Raw genomic sequence first — 19413 nt, 5'->3', positions numbered from 1 at the left:
TTCTCATGTTTTTTCATCATGGTGGGGAAAAAAACAGCTTATTAATTTCTCTTTTAAATTCTGATTACTGTTACCTTTTAACATTAGGGAAACGTTAATATTGACTTAATATTCCCATGCTGTGATGTCTGTCTGGAATACAAAATGGAAACAAAATGATAGAAAAATGGGGGGGGAAATGGGGAGGGGAATCCTGACTTGATTCCCCTCCCCAAAAATGTGAAATTTAAATACAAGCACATGAATTTGTAAATATTTATCAGTTTATTACAGTTAAAAAGATGTATGTACATACAGAACATCACCAAACATGGTCATTTTCACTCATTTGCAAAGTAGTACTCTGCAGCTAGTCGGTATCAGAATAATTTTCTTACAATGGGGCGGCATTGATTAAGTTTGTCATTTACAACCAAGCACAAGAGTCAGTGTATTTCTCTTCTTTTCCAATTGCCAAATAATGCTTATTAAAGGCATATATATCCAAACAAATAAAACATCAGAGGGGGGTGGGGGTGCTTAGTAAAACAGACTGTTGTTTAATTGCTGGTCCAGATTTCCTGTTTCAAACACACAGCTGTACACAGGTGGAAACACCTCAGACTGGATCTTGGTCACTGGTTAGCAATGAAGACTCACATAGAGGTAGTCATGTCTGCGTCTGCTCGTCCAGTCAAGAAACAACTCATCCAAAATCTGTTATGTCCAAGGACCCGCATCTCTTTACTGGCGTAAAAAGGAAACAAAAGAAAAAAATGACTGTCTTTGTGGATTAAATCAAGCGGTCATAAAGGTTTTGCTTGGTGCACATAAGGCAGTCAAGTAAATGTATGGAGATACTACAGGAGGATGTGTCAGTGGCTGGGTGCGATTTAGATAAGTATGCACTGGGAAAGATTGGACAGCTTCACATTAAAGGGCCATTCCACCAAAGCTGACTTGGTTTATATACAAAAAAGATGAGTAATTATGAATCCATGTTCCCTCATGTGGAAACAAACCTGAAAATTGTTTGTTGTGTTTCTGAAAACATGTCCAAAACTACCTAATTTCAATATAGATTTATTTTTAAGAAATGAAGTTTAGTCCCTCTGCAAAACTCCTGAATTAAACCTGATATAACTGCAGAGATAAGATATTAAAAAAATAAATATGTTGTTCTTTTGCAAAATAACAATGCAAGTCAGTGTTGGTGGAATTCCCTTTTAATGCCAAAGACAAGGGAGACGTAAGCTAATGCACATCCACTTGGTAGCATAATGGCATCATCTTCCATTGCGCTCTCTGTTTTCTTGAAAAACTCATCACATTACAGATTTTGTAATACTGAGCCTACCATAACGTCAGATTACTGTACAGAGTAAAAGGAAAAATAAGACAGAAGAAACTAGACCCAAATTTACATTGTAACAACCAGTTGCTTGTCATCAAGTACAGTCAGTGGCCATAGACACAAGGAATAGCCAAACAAACACATAAAAAAGACCATTAAGGCTGCTTGTCAATGTAGATTAAGTAGGATAAGCATTGCCACACAATGCTTCGACACCCTTTGCAATATACAAAAAGGGAGCATTTGCAGATACACCAAATAGCCACTAAATCGAAATCTTCTATGCAAAAACGCCCGATTCTGACTCAGACAAATCATGTCAAATATGTGTTCAACATGCTTGTTTCCTGTACAAAATAACAAGGCAAGAAAATGACGATTCATATGATCCAGAAACAAAAAAGCAAAAGGAGCAAAATGACTGATTCTGTGATGCTCTCGATGGCCTAAAAATCACAAACAATAGAAAAATAAACAAAATACTCCAATTATTTTGGATGCACCAGTACGCAATACATCATCACCACCTGCAGCAACAAGTCAGCACCTGGAACTGAATGGACAGGTCGGTGATCTCCATCTCCTCCTCAGAACATTAAAACTACATTCCACGATCTGATAAATGCTCTCCAGTCGATCAGCCCCGCTCAGTTCGTGCCTCACCTCCCATCATCTCGTCTCTTCATACCCTGGCATTCGCAGCCTTGCAAAATGGCACATGAATAAAGTAAAACAGAGACTGAATGTAAAAATGGGTCACAGCGCTCACGCTGCATACCTAATGCACATCTCACTTTTGAGTACTCGTTGAAGGCATTTTTCACACAATTGTTTACAGCTAAAAGTAAATACACACACAAAACAAAAGAAACTTCCAAAGCTTTTATATAAAACCCAGGAATGCAATGCCTCCGGTGTGTTGTTGAGCGTGAACACAGAAAGCCCTTTTTACAATTTTTTTTTTTGTCTTTTTCCGACAGTCTTGTACTGTAACTGCGTTAAGCTCAAATATGCACCTTGTGTTGTCTCATCGTTGTGTCCAAACGATTTGATCTGTGTGAAAACCACCGGGCCTGATGCTTAACCGAAAAGGTCAGTGGATTTGTCCCTTGTCAGGTTTTCGAGTGAAGTCTCTATCGTTCTTGGGAGTGGATCGTTTTCCCTTCTCCTGCCCTACTCGGCTCCCTCTGTCTCGGAACAGCATATGTTTAAGTCCATGAAAAGCAGCAACAGGTTCTGCTGGTAAATTAGAAGCAGCGTTTCATTGTTCCCCCAACCCTGACCCGACCCAACTCCAACGTGAGCTGTGGTGCTCACGTCACTTGGGCTTCCTGTTGAGAAGAGTGGCCAACACAACCCACTAAAACACACCAAGCTGCTGCAGAGAAAGTAGGCCCACACATGTCAATACAAAAAAAGATCCATGATTGAATATAGAATTGGGATGCAAAACAACTTAAGGAAACAAAAAAGGTTTGGTTTGATTTCCTTTTGTTGGATTTTTAAAATGCACAGTCACAGGAAATAATACTAACTGAAAGCACATTTTATCATTTTGAATAAAAAAACAAAAAACAAAACAACCCCAAAACAAATTGATTTAAAATAAACTGGGCTCATTTGAACTGCAGTTAGCCATTATGCTTGCAACAGAGAAAGCAGGATATGTGAATATTAAAACTGTCTCACACCCAGAGAGACCCCTTTTTTACAGTTCAAGAGAGCAGGTTCCTTTGCGACTGAAAGGAAAGCCTTCCCCAAAGAAAGTTACCATTTATTTTGAGCCAGTGAAACTCAGCATTTATATTTAATTGATACAAATTTACAACCGTTTAACAAATAAAATACTTCTGAAACAAAATGCCCCCATTCAAAAATAATCAATGAGAGACTACTGATTTTTTTTTTTGTCTTAATATAGAGAATGCAAATAAAAAGTGCATACAAGCAGCAGCATTGCTGGGACAGTGTGGGACAACAAAGATATCTTTAAAAAAAAAATTAAGTTACAAATCAATACAAATCAAGGGAATAGTTTGCATGATGCTATTAAGATTCTTAACTCGACCCTGTGAAAACAAACTACAGAAAATTAAAGACATTTTTTTTAAAAAGAAAAAAGAAAGAACTTTCAAGAAGTTACCGGCCAATGTTTTATTATAAATGTTTTTCTTCTTCTTTTTTAAACTCTCATACACTCACCACTTGCTCCAGAAGCTCAAAACGTCTTTTAAAAACGCTTGATATGTTGGTCAATGATCAACTGGATGACAGCTATGCAACCCAACACTGAAGATAATATCAAACAAGTAAACATAACTAAAAATTGCACTCAAGGCAACAACCACTATTTGTATTAATATATAAAAACATCATTTATCCCATCACCTATGTATGCTCTGTTTCTCAATACCTTTTTGTCACATAAAATCAATATAGACAGGGCCCACAGCACTGCCTGTTTTGGAGAAAAGTCCAAGTTGCTTCTGTTTTTCAAGCATGTGTGATTGGCATTTCTCTATGTATGCATTTACTATCTCCTGCTGCTATTTATTTTAAAAAAGACCCTAAAAAAGTAAAAACAAAAAGTAACAGCAGTGATTTAAAAAAAAGTTACCGAAATAATTTGTCTTTGTACTCTTGTGGTCAACCGTGTTTAGAAATAAACCACTGGTTCACTCTAAACATAGGCACATTTAAAAAAGAAAAAAAAAGAAAAAAGAAAACAAAAAAAAAAAGCCAAAAAAAGAACACCATCATTAGACCTTTGTTCTCTATAGTCAAGAAGCAATTAACACAATTTATGTCAAGGGAAGATGATGTTTAAAAACAATGTTTTAAAAATGGGAGAGTCAAAAGAATATATAACAAGATGACGTTAAAAATCACGGCAGCAGCAGTAAATTAAAAGTTCCAAAGACTTTTTGTTTGTTTGTTTTTGCATACAATTGTATCCTTGCTCACATAATAGATGCTTGTAATTACCGTAAATATATTGGCAATGGGAGCATGGTTTATATGGTTGAAAGACTTGCCACTTAGCTCACAGTTACTCAATATATATAACTTTATATATCTTCAGTTTTGGCAAATAGATGGAAATAATTCCTCTTGTATGATTCGGAATGAAAGACGAGTTATGGGTGATGGACTGGCGTCCTAAAATGACCGTGATAAACTGGAGAAACACAGAAGTCTCCAAAGGTTTGCTTTGCTTCTGCCCAAGGATGATAAAAAGAAACATTTTCCTCCTCAGTATCCTCTTTTTATTTGCCCCACCGACACCTGTTGTGACGAGTGTGTTTTCTTTACAGTGTATGATACACATAATGAGGGTGGGCAGGCAAAAGGGTGCAGAGCAAGTGGAGGGTTTGCAGTTAATCAGGACTGGCATTGAGCTGCTCTTGGCTCAGACCATGGCACGGTATGGTCCCTGCATCTTGAGGAACTGAATGATGAAGGAAGGGCCTCCTGCGACAATCTGGGGTGGCAGATGGGTGAGGGGACAGTTCTCTATGCTCATGATGGACAGTTTACTGCAGAGGGCCAGCTCAAATGGAAGGCTGTGCAGGTTGGGGTTGTCGTTGAGGTACAGTTCCTCCAAGTTCTCCAGTGTGCCTGAGGACAGACATTATGCAGTGTTAGTTGAACCGTATACGGTCATCCAGGGAAACTGTGTCAATAAAATAATTTTTTTTCAATGATCCTTTATTTAGTATATTAGATTTGATGCACTTTAAGCACTCATGAAATAGCAAATGAGGTACGCATAAGTGCAATTAATTCCAGCAAGCCAAAAGCTCAGGTCAGACTAGGTTCTGGTCATCTCCGCTAGACACCCCTGGCTCTGAGCAAAACAGCATCACCAACCTATTGTTCAAAGAGACAGCCAATGAGAATAGACTTGGGCTAAAAGCAGGGCACCTAAGTGCAGTTAAAGATAATCAAGGATTATTAAGAATGAAACTGTGCAAAGCTGCTGTAGTAACTACAACATCAAGAATAAAAGTATTTTATTTATATTGCAAGAGGTTTCCTTGTAATGTTTTGCAATAAACTTTACTGATCATGATACCTAAGGCTGCAACTAGTAATAATACAAACTGCCAGTTAGTGTCCTTTTGAAAGGCTTCATATGTTAGTGAATATGAAGGGCAACAACATAATTCATTCATATTAGAAAGGCCAAATTAAACCAAGCTCAGAAAAAATCATTAATGGCCATTAAGAGGGTAAGGAAAGACTGCTACACTATAGGCAAACCTCCAATTTTCATTAGCTATACAAATTTTAAGTCTTACAAACTATAAATGTTGCACTGTTACTGCTTCAAAAGAAAATCCAAATACCTCTATACCACATCTATAACCTACTACTTCTCTCTGCCTAAACACTCTAAAAATACACTAACCTTATCTTCTTTCCCCACTCATTTTAATCTCTGGCTTAACGCAACACTAACAAAGCTATCCAGATTGGTCCAGTCACTGGGAGGAAGGGTCAGAGGTGGCACATACTGTGGACTGTTAAGCTCTTGAACCCTAATGGTTATGCTTAGCTTTTATGGAAAAAATAATGGTTACATGTATTTGCTATGTCATAAAGGAGATTTTCAGAATGGGTATAAGAGGAGTACTGACCAATCTCCTCCGGAAGGTGTTGCAGCTGGTTCTCCCCCAAACCCAGATGAGTCAGGTTGAGGAGGTGGCCGATTCCTCTGGGTAACATAGTCAGCTGATTATTTGTCAACACCAGTTTCTGAAACGAAGGTAGAGACAGCATAATGAAACTGTAAAAAGGCTTCTGATTCCACTGTATGCCACAGGATTTACCAGCTGGAGACCAACTGTGGATGATTATCTAATGTGCAGACAGGCTGTGCTGTATCTGCTCCTTAAAACTAAAGTGATTTCTATGATAAAGGATTAGGATGTCAGTTTTTAAGATTGTTAAAACAACAAAAAATGTTAAAACATTTTAAATATTACATGTTAAAACTTCCTGGTTCTGATTAAGCCTTCATATACAACAAAAATCAGAGCAACCAGACAATTTTAGCAATGGTAGGCTTACCTGTAAATCTTTCAGATAAGCGATTTCATTAGGTAGACATTCCAACTTGTTTTCCTCCAAGTCAAGCTCCCTTAACTTTCTCAAATTCCCAATACCATGTGGTAACTTCTTGAGAAGATTATTGGACAATATTAACACCTGTGAAGACAATGAGATTTTTTTTAAATAAGGAACAATCAGACAGCTTGGCACTATTAAATATAATGATTCACAGAATTAAGCAATTAAACATCACAATTAAACCAAAAAATAAACCCAGAAAAAGCAACAGCAGCTGATGTGAGTTTATTTAATAAATCACTAGCCTCAAAGATAAGTTCCCAATGTTCCCAATTTATTATGAATCTGTACCAAATATCATCTCTTAGATATTGTGCTGAGATACTTTAAAAAAAAAAAAAAAAAAAATCACCCAACATTTATGTATGAAAGACTCACCTCCAGAGAAGCAAGACCACAGATATCCTCTGGGATCTTAGTCAGCTGATTGGTGGCCAGGTTAAGTTCAACCATGCTAGTCCATGTACCGAAATCCAAAGGCAGTGCTGTTAACTGGTTGTCCTGAGCGAAGACAAAGGAATAGCGTTATTAGCAATATAACTGACAATTCAGAGAGTCAACAAAATAGAGTGAGCAGACTGATAGATTACATTAGATATGCTTCTTACAATAAAACATATTTTTTGAAATGACACTTTAAGAGTACTCACCGTGTGTTTTCTTCCACGTAACAGATATTTGACTTTGATATATTTAATGATTCCATGAACTTTGATCGTTCTACCTCACTTTTATTAGAACTACTGTAAAAACAAACTTTCCAAAAGTGCAGAATGTTGATTTGTTGCTTTTTTTAAATATCAAAATTTTCTATGAATTCACCGGAGTGCATAACTTTTTGTATGTGACTCCATATTGCTCAGGTATAACAAAGCTTCAGTTCAATACCTGATGTTCCTGTGGTTTTTCTTCTCTGAAGATATTTTAACATGTCACAGCACAGATTCAATAATGTTCAAATTCAATTTAGCTCCCTCAGTTTCAGCCTCCTAGTATTGCTCATGCTGGCTCACAGTCACAGCTTACTGGAACACTTGACAATAACGGACCCATTGTCCACCTGGACCTTTCTTTTTACGACAAGTCAAATATGTCTGCGGTAAAAACCAGGCTTAATATTCACCCGTTTTATCCCCTTGTGATACCTTACTACTACCAGACTTTGGCAAAAATAAAACAACAGCAGATAAAATGGAGATAATTTAACCAAAAGATATTACTTGTATATTGTATTACAAGCGTGTAACTATACCTTCATGTTAAGCTTGCTTAACACTTTTGCCCTGGAAAAGATGCCAAAGGGTATCTTGTTGATACGGTTGTGCTCCATGTTGAGAGAGTAAATGGTTGAGAACTGGGATGGCCCACCCACAGGGTACGACTGGAAGCAGTTTCTTGCCAGTGTTAAACTCGTCAGATTGACCAAACTTGACAGCAGACCCTGACCAAATACAGAAACAGTAGCATAGCAGGAATCATATGAGCAGAACAAGGCTGTTGGTATATGCGGTTGGGTTTTACACTGGATATATTCACAAGTAGACCACAAACATATCATATTACATTTGTGATAAAAAAAAATCCATGGTCTACCTACCTCTGGCAACACTGAAATGTTGTTGTTTTCAAGATTTAGCTCCTCCAGTTCTCGACATTGCGCTAAAGATCTGGGAATAGCTGACAATCTATTGTACCTCAGACCTAAGCGATTTATGCTTGCCAAGTTTCCTGAAATAGTAACCAAAAACATTTTTACAGTCTTTTTTGTATCATTATTAAATGTAGCTGGATTCACAAGGTTTTGGGGGAAACAAAACAAATTAAAAAAAGCTTTAACAAAAATACAAACTGATGAATACAAATGATGTAGTTATATTACCTATAGTCTCTGGGAGGTCCAAGAGCTCATTGTGCTGCAAGTCGAGGTTAGTTATCTGTGTGCAATTTCCAATCTCCCTCGGTAGGTGTTCCAACTGGTTATGGGCAACGTCCAGAGTAATGAGGCTGCATAGCTCCCCTGCAGGAAGATGCATACAAAATACAAAAACTACTAATTCAACAAGGGTGTTTTCAATATTATACACTGGCCTCACTGACAACTTCTAAACCTTTTGTCTCATTCCACATAAAGAGAATTAAAATACAGATTTAAGTGTGCAGAACAGATTTTTTTTTCCCCAAATTGGAACAGCCAAGTTAACAGCAATAACTTTTAAATGCAAGGGACTACAGTACGTTAGAGAGAACATTGACAATTACAACGCTGTTATTGGTTTGGGATTTTGGACTATAGTAATGGTCTATGTAGTACTGCTGGAGCTGAAGGAGACTGTGTATAGGGATGTTGTAGAATTATATACATTAAAAAATGGCCATCACAGCATACACCCTGATTGAAAATGAATACAGCTAAATATTTCAAATCCATGGTCAATCACTCCCTTACACTGGAATCTTCTTACAGTCAGTGAAAAAAGGCTGTCTTTTGTCCTTCCTTCATCTGAAGAATTCATTTCCATTTTACTCACCTATCTCAGCAGGTAGCTGTTTGATCTTGTTCTCACGAATGCTGAGCATGGTGAGTTTGGATAGGTTTCGGATGTCCTTCTCTACTGTTGTAATGCGATTGAAGCGCAAGTACAGCGTGGTCAAAGATGTCAAGCGATAGACGACTGGTGGTATCTCTCTTAGCTTGTTATGTCGGAGGTCAAGCATTCGAAGCTTCTTCAGGGAGTCCAGGGAGTCAGGCAAACTGGTCAGGGAGTTCTCACTGAGGGCCAAAGTGACCAGGCCTGATAGGCAACCCACCTCAGCTGGCAGGCTCTGCAGCTTATTGCTGTATAGGTAGAGTTCAGTCAACTGTGTCAACTCCTTAATGGAAGTGGGCAGAGTGTGAATGGACCGCTTGGACAAATCCAGTCTCGTCGAATTCTCCTCCCGACATTTGTTAAGCTCTTTGATCACCTCTGCATTACTGGACTTCTTGCGTGTACCTGTTGCTGGGTTTGGCCGCTTTATCGTATTGTCAACGGAGAAGGCAACACCTGGTGTTGAGCTGCTGGTGTCCTTCTTTCCTTCTTTGGCATCTTTCCCTTTGGTCTTTGGGTCTTTGCCCCCATCCTTCACCAAGCCGGCCGGACCACCTTTGGGGTCCTTTTCTTTCGTTTCTTTATCTTTACCTAAAGTACTACTCATGTCGACGTTATCGGGGAACCTACAAGATTGCTCATGGGAGTCTCTCTTGTCAGGTTACTTATTCCAAAAAAACAGGACAGACAGCCAAAGAGGCTTTTAAAAAACACATTCCTGTGCAGGCCCACACATTTACAATTACCCTTGGAATAAAGGCCTTTGGATCCAAAGACTTTTTGGATACTTATGATACTTTGTCCCTTTGTTAAAATGCCATGGGAGAAAAAATCCTTTGAAGTAGCTGGATTGTGGCATCCATAGGCCACATGCTTAAGTGTTTGAACAGCACACAATCCCAGGACCTTCGGATGGAAGCTCTTTCCCGTTGCAAAGGTTAATGAGGGTTTTTTTTTTTTCTTTTAAAATTCCTTCGACATTTGCTATGGGAGAAAAACAAAAATTTTGTTTAAATTGGCAATTTTATTTTTACACTCTACAAATATAACACTTTGGATTTTGACAGTAAATTTCAACTAGCTGTCAGTCACTTTCTCCTACAATTTTTGTTTCTTTTAACCCTTTCCTGGCAGTTCTGACAAAAAGAAATACCCCTTTTTGAAAGGACTTCTAAGAACAAAATGTTTAGAAATATTTTCTACTCTGATGATGAATCTTAAAAGTGTTTCCTACTAAAAGAATGCAGTTCTCATTACCATTTAAAATAAATCTTTCGTCCTCTTGTAGTGGGCAAAGATCAGAATATGTGTATATGAAAACTGACAAAAACCCCAGAGAATAAAATGTAAACATGCTCCTTAGAGTTGTGCTGATATATGACAATGTCGAGATCAAAGATTGTAAAAATGAGCAGCAATAGCATAGGTAATTTTTATTTCATTTCCTCTTTAATGCATTAAATCATTATTACCATCATCATCATTATGAAAGTTTAATAAATTGGATCTGCTTTCACTATCATTTCTCCATAGAATCAACACATGCAACACAGAGATGTCTGGGTTTGCAAAGGCACGAAATTAATGTGAGTGAAGCAGCTATAGCGAACCATCATCATCATCATCTACTGGCAGAAAACATGAGGATATTTCTGACTGCCGTACTGATTTTTGAATTAGAGCTTAATGTGACTACTGAGATGCTCTTCTATCTTATCTCATTAGGCCCTAGTTACCTAGGTCTAAAAACCAGGCAGTGATCCCCTGAAAACATCTGGCTGCTAGGGAGAAGCGTGTATTCCCAGACCGTCTGACAGCAGGCTGCTGGCTGCCAGTGCGTGAATTTGCAAGAACTGAAAAGAGGGTGATTGATTTGATCACTAGCAAGTTGCTGCTGTTAACGAGTGTGATACAAATAGGAAATTCAGACCACTCACCCTCAAAGTAAAAAGTTGCAATTTTTGAAACATGGTGGTTTGAGTGTTAAGAACTTTTATTTTAAATGAAAAAAACTGTCCATTTCGAGTTTGTATCACACTTTCACAACCGCTTGAAGGTCAGCAAATGTTTTCAGACATATTTGTGTATTTCATACAAACTACAAGTGACCACAGCAACCTACTGACCAAAGCAATTGCACAGAGGGTTTCAGTGCAGCACTGTATATCTCTTTGCGACCAATTTCACTTGGCGATAGCAGCAAGCAGCCTCCTGAAACCACTTGCCAATGGTAAGAAATACTTAGTCAATTTCACAGAAACCTCAAGCAATCAGTCAAGCAGTCAAAACCGGTTGAGCAACCCTCCACCCACCTCCTCCGTATCTTTTACCAGACATAACTGGTTACCAGGAGATTGCAGACCAGTCTCTCAACTTATGTGATTGGAGCTGTGACTTTTTTCTTCATCTGGTTTTTCTGTCAGTGAAAAACTCAGCTGTGTGAAAAGGGTATGGTATAGAGGTCAGGCGAGATGGGTAAGATAGGTGAAATGTTTTATTCAAGGGGGGGAGGATGATGGATGCTACTTACAGCTCTACGGTTAACAAGTCAAGAGTCAGCAAATGTTGACTTTATACTGTTTTAGCTGTTCAGCTGATATCTACCCACTTAAGTTAACTACTTATAGTAGACTCGTTGTTGTACTGAACATGCGACATTGCTAGAAAACTGCCGGAACATGTTTCTCTTATTGTGTTTCACTGGCATTTAAACAAGATACACTGACAATATTCTTCCTTAAAAAGAACTCCTAATTTAACAGGTTTCATATGCTGTCATTATAATTAAGATATTGAGTGTGCTCTGCCAGATCAAGAAATCTGTTTAATTCACTCAAGCATAACCTCACACCAACTACAAAACAAACATTGCATTGTTTTAAGTCTAACACCCCACTTAACCACCCCATACAAAATTTACAACAAAATGATTATATTGACTCCTGAGGCAATACTTATGCCCTAGATGTCCAGAGCAAACAAGAAGGGATGTTAAAGAATATACATGTGTGGTACTTGTCTCAAATACTCCCAGACAAAACACGGTCCTTTGGATCTTTATGTGACAAACTAAGACAGCCTCTCTCTGGCAGCCGTCTCCGTTTAGCCTCTTGCTGGTGCACCTTGATGACTGTGTAAGCTCTCCAGCACTAGTACAGGCTAAGCTGCAGCAAAAAGAGAGGCAGGTTTGGCTCAGGATCAGAGCTAAGTGAAAAGGTTAGGACTGCTGAGAGTAATCTTTAGAAGTGGTTTTCAAAGCATGAAGTTCCTACAACAACAGGTCATATGACCTTTTGGGTAAAATAAATGTTTGGTCAATAGTAGCACCCCTTACATGAGAGAAAGCCTTGTAGTGTGTTTCTGTAAATAATAAAATGAAGTATCCACTGCTCTTTTTGCCTGTCATAAATAAGTTAAACAGCTAATACTGTCTCTAACAGGCATACCTGTGTACTACATAATTATTTAAAGAAAATGAGAATACCCAGGCCAGTCCAACTCCTAGAGCAATGTAAACCAAACTGTGCAAGCAACTTCCTTTTATGGTTGTACTCTCCGTACCTGTCCTTTTACTTCTTTATGGCTATAACAAACTGCAAGTAAAAAAAAAAATCATCTGTATAGATTTGAATGCAGTTATAGACTTATAAGAGTTGTTGTATGTTATGCACACAATATGCACACTGATTTCAAATCAGTGCAGTTAAGAGTCCAATGCATTCTGCTTTCATTTAAATCTGTTTCTCTCCTGTCTGTGAACGGTAGACATGAGCATTGATCAGTGGTCACGACTATTTGCATAGTAATGATCGTGAAACTGAGCTCATGGCTCACTGTTAGTCAGTGGTGCTAGTTTTCGTCATTATGCGAAAGTACTGTTTATAAGGTTAGGGAAACCTACAGTGAACTGAGACTGAAGAAGTCACGTGAATGTGTAACAAAACATTTCTCCTGCTACATCCAAATGAATGGAGAAAACTTTCTCTGATTTTTCTCCACTCCTTTAATTTTTTGGTTCACCATGTGTGTGCTGGTAAAGAAAGAGTTTAAGGTAACTTGTCACATTACTGGAAATGAAATTCCAGTACAACTGTGGATGCTCCTTAATCCAAAAATGAAAAAAAATATCAACCCCAAATTTTTGGGGTAAGACAGCTGCCAAAACAATCCTGAATATGATGACAAAGGTCACACAAGCTCTGCTGCTGATAGTGGAGTTAGTCGTGTCCGAGGCAATGGCTGGTCTCTTGCTGATATGGTTGAAGCACAAGAAACAGATTAGGGCAACTCCTGGCTCCATAAGACCAACATTCAGGCTACATACAAAAGTAAAAGAAAACGAAAATGAAGCCAAGAGAGAAAAGCAATGTTGTCCCCTCCCTTTGAGCGTTGCTCCACTTGATTTTACCTGAATACAGTCAACTAAGGAGAAATATACTTTTATTTCATAGGTATTCTGCTTAATTTGTCCTTGGGACTAAGCACCAAAGAACAGTTGCCTCATAGATGAGGCAAAGACTCTGTGTCTCATTTATGGCAATCTGATCAACTAGTATGCATTTTATGCCTCAATGAATGAAACGGTCATAAATATTTTTATTAAAATCCTGGAGCATTTCCTTTGGGAGTGACCAAAACCTCTCTGGTGGGACCAAAATTCTTTGTATGCAGGATAAACCCTGAATTTGTGATTATCGTATCATCATTGTAAGTAGCAATGACAGCAAAACATTTCCCTAAGCAAAACAAGGGTATTATGATTTGTATGTGTCAAATAAATGCAGTGGTTTCTGTAAAATCACTAAGTGGCTTAATATTTAAATGAGCAAATACATTCTCACGTCAGAAGGATAATAACAGAAAACATCAAGAAGCACCAACAGGTAAGAGCGCTGTTGAACAACCACAGATTCAAGATATTCAGCCACTAGGTTAAGGCAAGTCCCTATTTGCATGAATGTAATGGTTGGCTATAAATACTGGAGTCCTGCTCAATTTGGATCATTTTAACATTGGCTCTACCAGGCAGCATTCAAAAGCCCCTCCCTTTGCTAGGTTGCTGCACAGTGATAAATGATGATAAACAGAATCTAACAGCAATACATATATTCAAATACTAAAGACTGACAATATGTGACACCAATCTTTCAAGTGGGGATATGCTATAGCCAATACGGGTGGGAGAAAAACTGACACAAATATGAGAGATTTTGATATTTCGACTGCCAATACCCTATCGATACAGGGACACCAAATATCAATAATGTATTACAGAAACTAAAATACTCTTGTGCACCACCAATCTTGAGATAATGTTAGCCCAACAATATTACATTTTGTTACAAGGAGACTACAAGGAAAACAAATCTGAACACACTCAGCTTGACAAAGCTACCACCTAATTCAGAACAAGCTAACAGCTCACTCACAAGTAAAAATAGGACAGCAACCTCACTGCTTCTACTAAAATTGGTGATGGCATCAATTTTTTTCCGCATGCTGTAGTATCTGAATGGTTGCTCAGATTTTGAGTGTTTCACAATCACAACAACTTTTGATCACAAGGCAACTGCACAGGTGGCCAGATAGGAGGCAACCTTTCTGCAAACAGTCACAGTCTTACTTAGACTTAATGCAATCACTCAAGTGAGACTGCTAAAGGTTTGCAAATAATTTCTATCCAAGCTATAAATGCAGACACATTGCCAATATGTTACCACCAGTCTGAATGCGTTTCCAGGAGACTGGACTCAGCTGGCTTTGAGCTGGATGTATTCTGGTTATAATCCTTTTTATTAGGAAAGCTGTTGAGTGTAAATGTAGTAGTTCAATATGAATTTCTGATAAATGATACAAATATGTGATAGCAATAGATATTTGATTTTTGACCATTTATCACAGTTAATTGTTGTATTAGCATAAAAAGATTGCATGCAATTGCCAACTTGAACCATTTGAATCACACACTGATAGCAAACTGACTCCACCTTAAGATAACATCAGACAACAGACAACATATGCCTGAAATCTCATTTTGCACCAAAAAGAAAAATAACTTATCAAATAAGGTCATCTTATCGAATGAAAAAAAGATCAGTGATATCTAGAGAAAACTGCTGTTACTTGAAACCTTTTTTCAACATAAACTTTCTCAACAAATAACATTTAAACTCATCTCTCAGAAGAAATTATATACATATTATTAAGGCTTATTACAATAAATATTACATACATTAAAATACTCCACTGCAAACTAATATCAGAGTAGGTCTTCAGCTGGTTTAGCATTTAATACAATGTCCTATCCTATCTAAGTCAACCTAATTGTATTTATATAGTGCCAAGTCGCAACAACAGGTCCCCCAAGGTGCTCCTAAAAGTAAAGAAACTCAGACACCATGTAGAATGATCAGTGTAACTTTTCTTCTCTATGTGCATCACTCTAATTTTGCACTTTGAACATTCCCTCACATCAGTTCTGATAGTTTCAGTAATCTACATCCAGCAATTTGCTGAAATCTATGACTCCTTATATTGATGTTATGGTTATTATTTGTTATTACTGAGACAATGATTGTTATTCTCTCAATGATAAATATAAAACCTGCAGTGAAAAAGTAGCCAGAAATGCACAAGAGATATTGCTGCATCGACGCAAAGTGTAGTTACATTTCTAGGAAGGTATACGTCAGGTTATGGTGTAGAGTTTCAGAAGGGTTTGTGGTTATGATGTAGCTACAGAGCAGATTTCCTGCTGAGGCATAATTTCCCAGTCAGCAGTTAGCAATAAGCTAGCTGTTTTTTAGCATCTGCTACCCCATGGCTCACTATAGTACCTTTGTGTTAATATAAACACATTACAGCAGACAATCTCTTTCTAAAAAAGACTTGGATGAGGGTTCATTTGTTCTTAAACAACAGGGGGAAAAAGTGCATTCATATTCAGGAAGCAGACACTGAAAACAGACAAATCATAACCAGGTTAGCAATTAATATGATGTTATGTGGTCTGAGTTATGTGTAACCAAAAGGTTCTATATCCCAGGCTTAATCCTCATAGTGAAACCTTACTTGGCTCATCTGTAAGCCCCGAGGCTCTAGTATACACAGAGATTATTGTTATTATTTTACACCTCAGTCTAAACATGTTGTACACATACTGAGGTCTAAGAAAAAGCCATAGAACATGTAAAATGACAACATAATTCTTGGGGGACTGTTCAACCTGAAGACACCACACACATACGGAAAAGGTTTGGTCGGTTGTCAGAACTAGGTTACTGTTAATGCTGTGGTATTGGGTGTGATTAGTCAGACCAAGAAAGTCTAGTGTACCAAGGATAAACTCAAACCGACTTGCTCCTGCTACGCAAACATGGCCCAGTGGGTGTTAACATTGCAGTAAGCCTACAACCCCATCTAAGCAATCGTTCAACTACTTAGCTAAGCCCTACAAAATCCACAAAAGAAAGACAATTTTAACTAGATACATATGACTGGAAAACCTAATTAGTCAACAAAGGACAACTCATGAGAAATTATGCAACTACTCAGCCAAACCTGTTTGACCAGAACGGTAAATTGTGGATGAGCCTTTAGATCACCCTTCACAACTGACTGATATGCTCATGTGTGACTGTGTGTAAGCTGAAAGTACTTGTTTAGCCAATGTAAATATGAGGCTGAACTCAAGCAAGGTTTTGCAGAAAAAGCTAATGCATTTGTCCATCAACACAACCACAACACCACCATAAAGTGCTATTTGAACTTCCCACATAGACTAATGAAGTTATCCATTAAGGATATCTTGGGCCCATCTGCTAATGTCAGTACATTCAGGCATGAGTGGAACTGTTCTCCCTTGTTTGTCCATTATAATCCCTTTAGGATCAGATGATACATGTGCCGATATATCAGCAAATTAGAGAATGCAATAAAGCACGTCCGAAGCAAAGAAATGTTTCCGAATCAGATTCAAGAAATATTCAGTCATCTGCTTGCTGGTACTTCACAGTAAGTTGAGGCCTGTCAATATAGAATCTCCGTATGATAGAAGGACGCAAAATTGCACAACAGGGGTGAGGTGGCAGCTATCGCTGCTGCCACTAAACAGAACTCCACATGACCCCACTAGGTTGAGGGGGGTCATGTAGGCTACGTGTGCAAATGGCAAACCCCTGGAAACAGACTACCGACAGAAACGGTAGCTACCAGGTCGAGAAGTCGCATTTCAATATCACCCAATTTCCATGATATGAACACCTAATATGGGTATGACAGTGTATTATCAGTAATGTGAGTGTAACACCTTGACGCTAATAATGCTACGTTGTGACTGTTAACCTAACTGCACAAGCTAGACAACTATTTGTCGTAAACCAACTCGAGTAAGCTAAAATGTCTTCTGTTAGCTAAGCCACTCATAAAACTAAAATATATAATACACGTCTCAAAGTCTTTTCTAAACTGGGAGAAACAGCAACCTGCTAAGACGACTGACAACAAGGCAGGAAATAAAAACAGCTAAGCTGAGCGTCAACGGCACGGCAAACGTCAGTTATACCAGACTGCTAAATTGCTACCGTCAGCTAGCGAGCAACTTAGCTTACAAGCTAACGGTACTTTTATTTTCCAAACAAGGGAAATCAAAACAGCTGTCATTAGCACATAATGAAATAAAGGACCATTGGTGGGCGTTTGCTAGACCGTGAAGAGAGGGTGTCGAGATTTGCCCTTAATACTCACACCCAGCACTTAGCTTAATCATTATCAGAGGTGTGTGTGTAACGCAGGCCCGAGCGGAGCGGCTGTCGGACGTAGACCGACCCGACCGAAGGGGGGGAAATCTCTGCTGTAGCCAGCTGAGTGCATACGGGTAGCAGATACCCAAAGAGAACATCCTGTGAAGGCGTGAAGGCAGCTGATATTCCGACCCGAGCAGCCACGCAAGGCCACAGAAGAGCCGACAACCTGTAACGCTGAATCTAAGCGCCGTTTCCGTTGTGAATATGAGCCGAGAAAAAAGAAAACAGTGAAAAACAGCGGCCATTCCGAAGCTGAACAAAAGAGTGCGTTCGTACTCGCCACCGCAAAATGACACATCGCTGTTACACACGCCTTAACGAGAGGCTGACAAGTACGTTACCTGTAGAGCAATGCGTTACCGTGCTGTGGGGATAAAAATGTCCACTGTTAATGTAATAAAATAACTGCTTTACCTTCAGAGGTGTGACTCCGCCATCCTCGCTGCTTCCTCCTCTTTTCCTACACTGCTGCTCTGCTCCCCTCCCTCCTCCGGTCACCAAACTGCGTCATTCACACGCCTAACCAATGTTATCACGAGACTTTGAAATGCAATCAAACGTCCATTATTTTACAAACATTTATCTGTGAAAATCAATCTGAGATAATAATAATGATTGATTACAAACCGGAGCATTAAAACAATGTATTGAAAAGAAAATTAAAAAAGAAAACGAACTCATACAAATCTCTGACTTTTATTAACTGTAAAACTGTGCAAATACATTCTCAAAACAACTAAAAACAGATGACTGTCCTTAAAAAAGCAAGCGGATTTTTTTTCTAATTTATGTCATGTCTCTTCTTCTTTTTTTACACTTATGAAAGTTTTCTGAGTTTTCAGCTCCTGAAAACGCCCTCTCCTGAAAACGCCCCCTCATAACTGTAAAAAAACAACCCTGCTACCACTTGGGTCTGTGTCCAAAAGTTATTCGCTCCCATGTTAAAATACACACAGCAAAATGTGTAGACTTGCAAAATAGATGCAAAATAAAATCAAATGAATAAATAAAAGAGTTCAATGTACATTTAAAACAGTACTACAAGAGGCAATTCTATAATTATAACCTATACACTGGGCCACCTTTACAAATACAAGACAGATTCAAGCATCAGCAATCTAATTTAAACCACATCATGAACCCATCTGCATCATAAACAATACAGGCATGGTACGATCACAGAGAAATATAGTCAGAGCTAGGGATGGGTATCGAAAACCGGTTCTTGTTGAGAACCGGTTCCCACTGTTTCAATTCCTTGGAATTGTTTGCCATTTTTGCAAACGATTCCCTTATCGATTCCAGTAGCCCCGAATGACGTCACCACGTTGCGGAGCGTCATTTACCTGGCAGGAAACACAGCGCCTAAGCGGCTCAAACGCTCAAAAGTTTGGTTATACTTTACGAGAACGGATGACAACAGGGCAACTTGCAATACTTGAAAAGTAGATATTTCATTTAAGGGAGGAAACACTACGAAAATGCAAAAGCATTTGCTCACAAAACACGCGATGACCTTAAATGAATGTCGTGTTTTTAATTCCGCTCCAGACTC

The 19413-nt window shown here is 38.5% G+C and overlaps 1 protein-coding gene across 1 annotated transcript; it reads right to left on the bottom strand.

Annotated features, from left to right (window-relative positions):
- Positions 1-1527: 1527 nt before the first annotated feature.
- Positions 1528-18390, bottom strand: shoc2 (SHOC2 leucine rich repeat scaffold protein). Its single transcript, XM_085161535.1, has 9 exons — positions 18273-18390; positions 8995-10038; positions 8346-8483; positions 8064-8194; positions 7719-7907; positions 6845-6967; positions 6407-6544; positions 5974-6091; positions 1528-4951 (listed from the first exon to the last, which is right to left on the bottom strand). The coding sequence occupies exons 2-9, from the start codon at positions 9659-9661 to the stop codon at positions 4743-4745; spliced, it is 1713 nt and encodes a 570-aa protein (XP_085017661.1). The 5' UTR covers positions 9662-10038; positions 18273-18390; the 3' UTR covers positions 1528-4742.
- Between the last annotated feature and the right edge of the window lie 1023 nt (positions 18391-19413).

Source organism: Neolamprologus multifasciatus, chromosome 6, assembly GCF_963576455.1.
Source record: "Neolamprologus multifasciatus chromosome 6, fNeoMul1.2, whole genome shotgun sequence".
Lineage (NCBI taxonomy): Eukaryota > Metazoa > Chordata > Actinopteri > Cichliformes > Cichlidae > Neolamprologus > Neolamprologus multifasciatus.
Note: the sequence above shows the minus strand (reverse complement) of the source record. Positions and strands in the feature narration are given on the sequence as shown.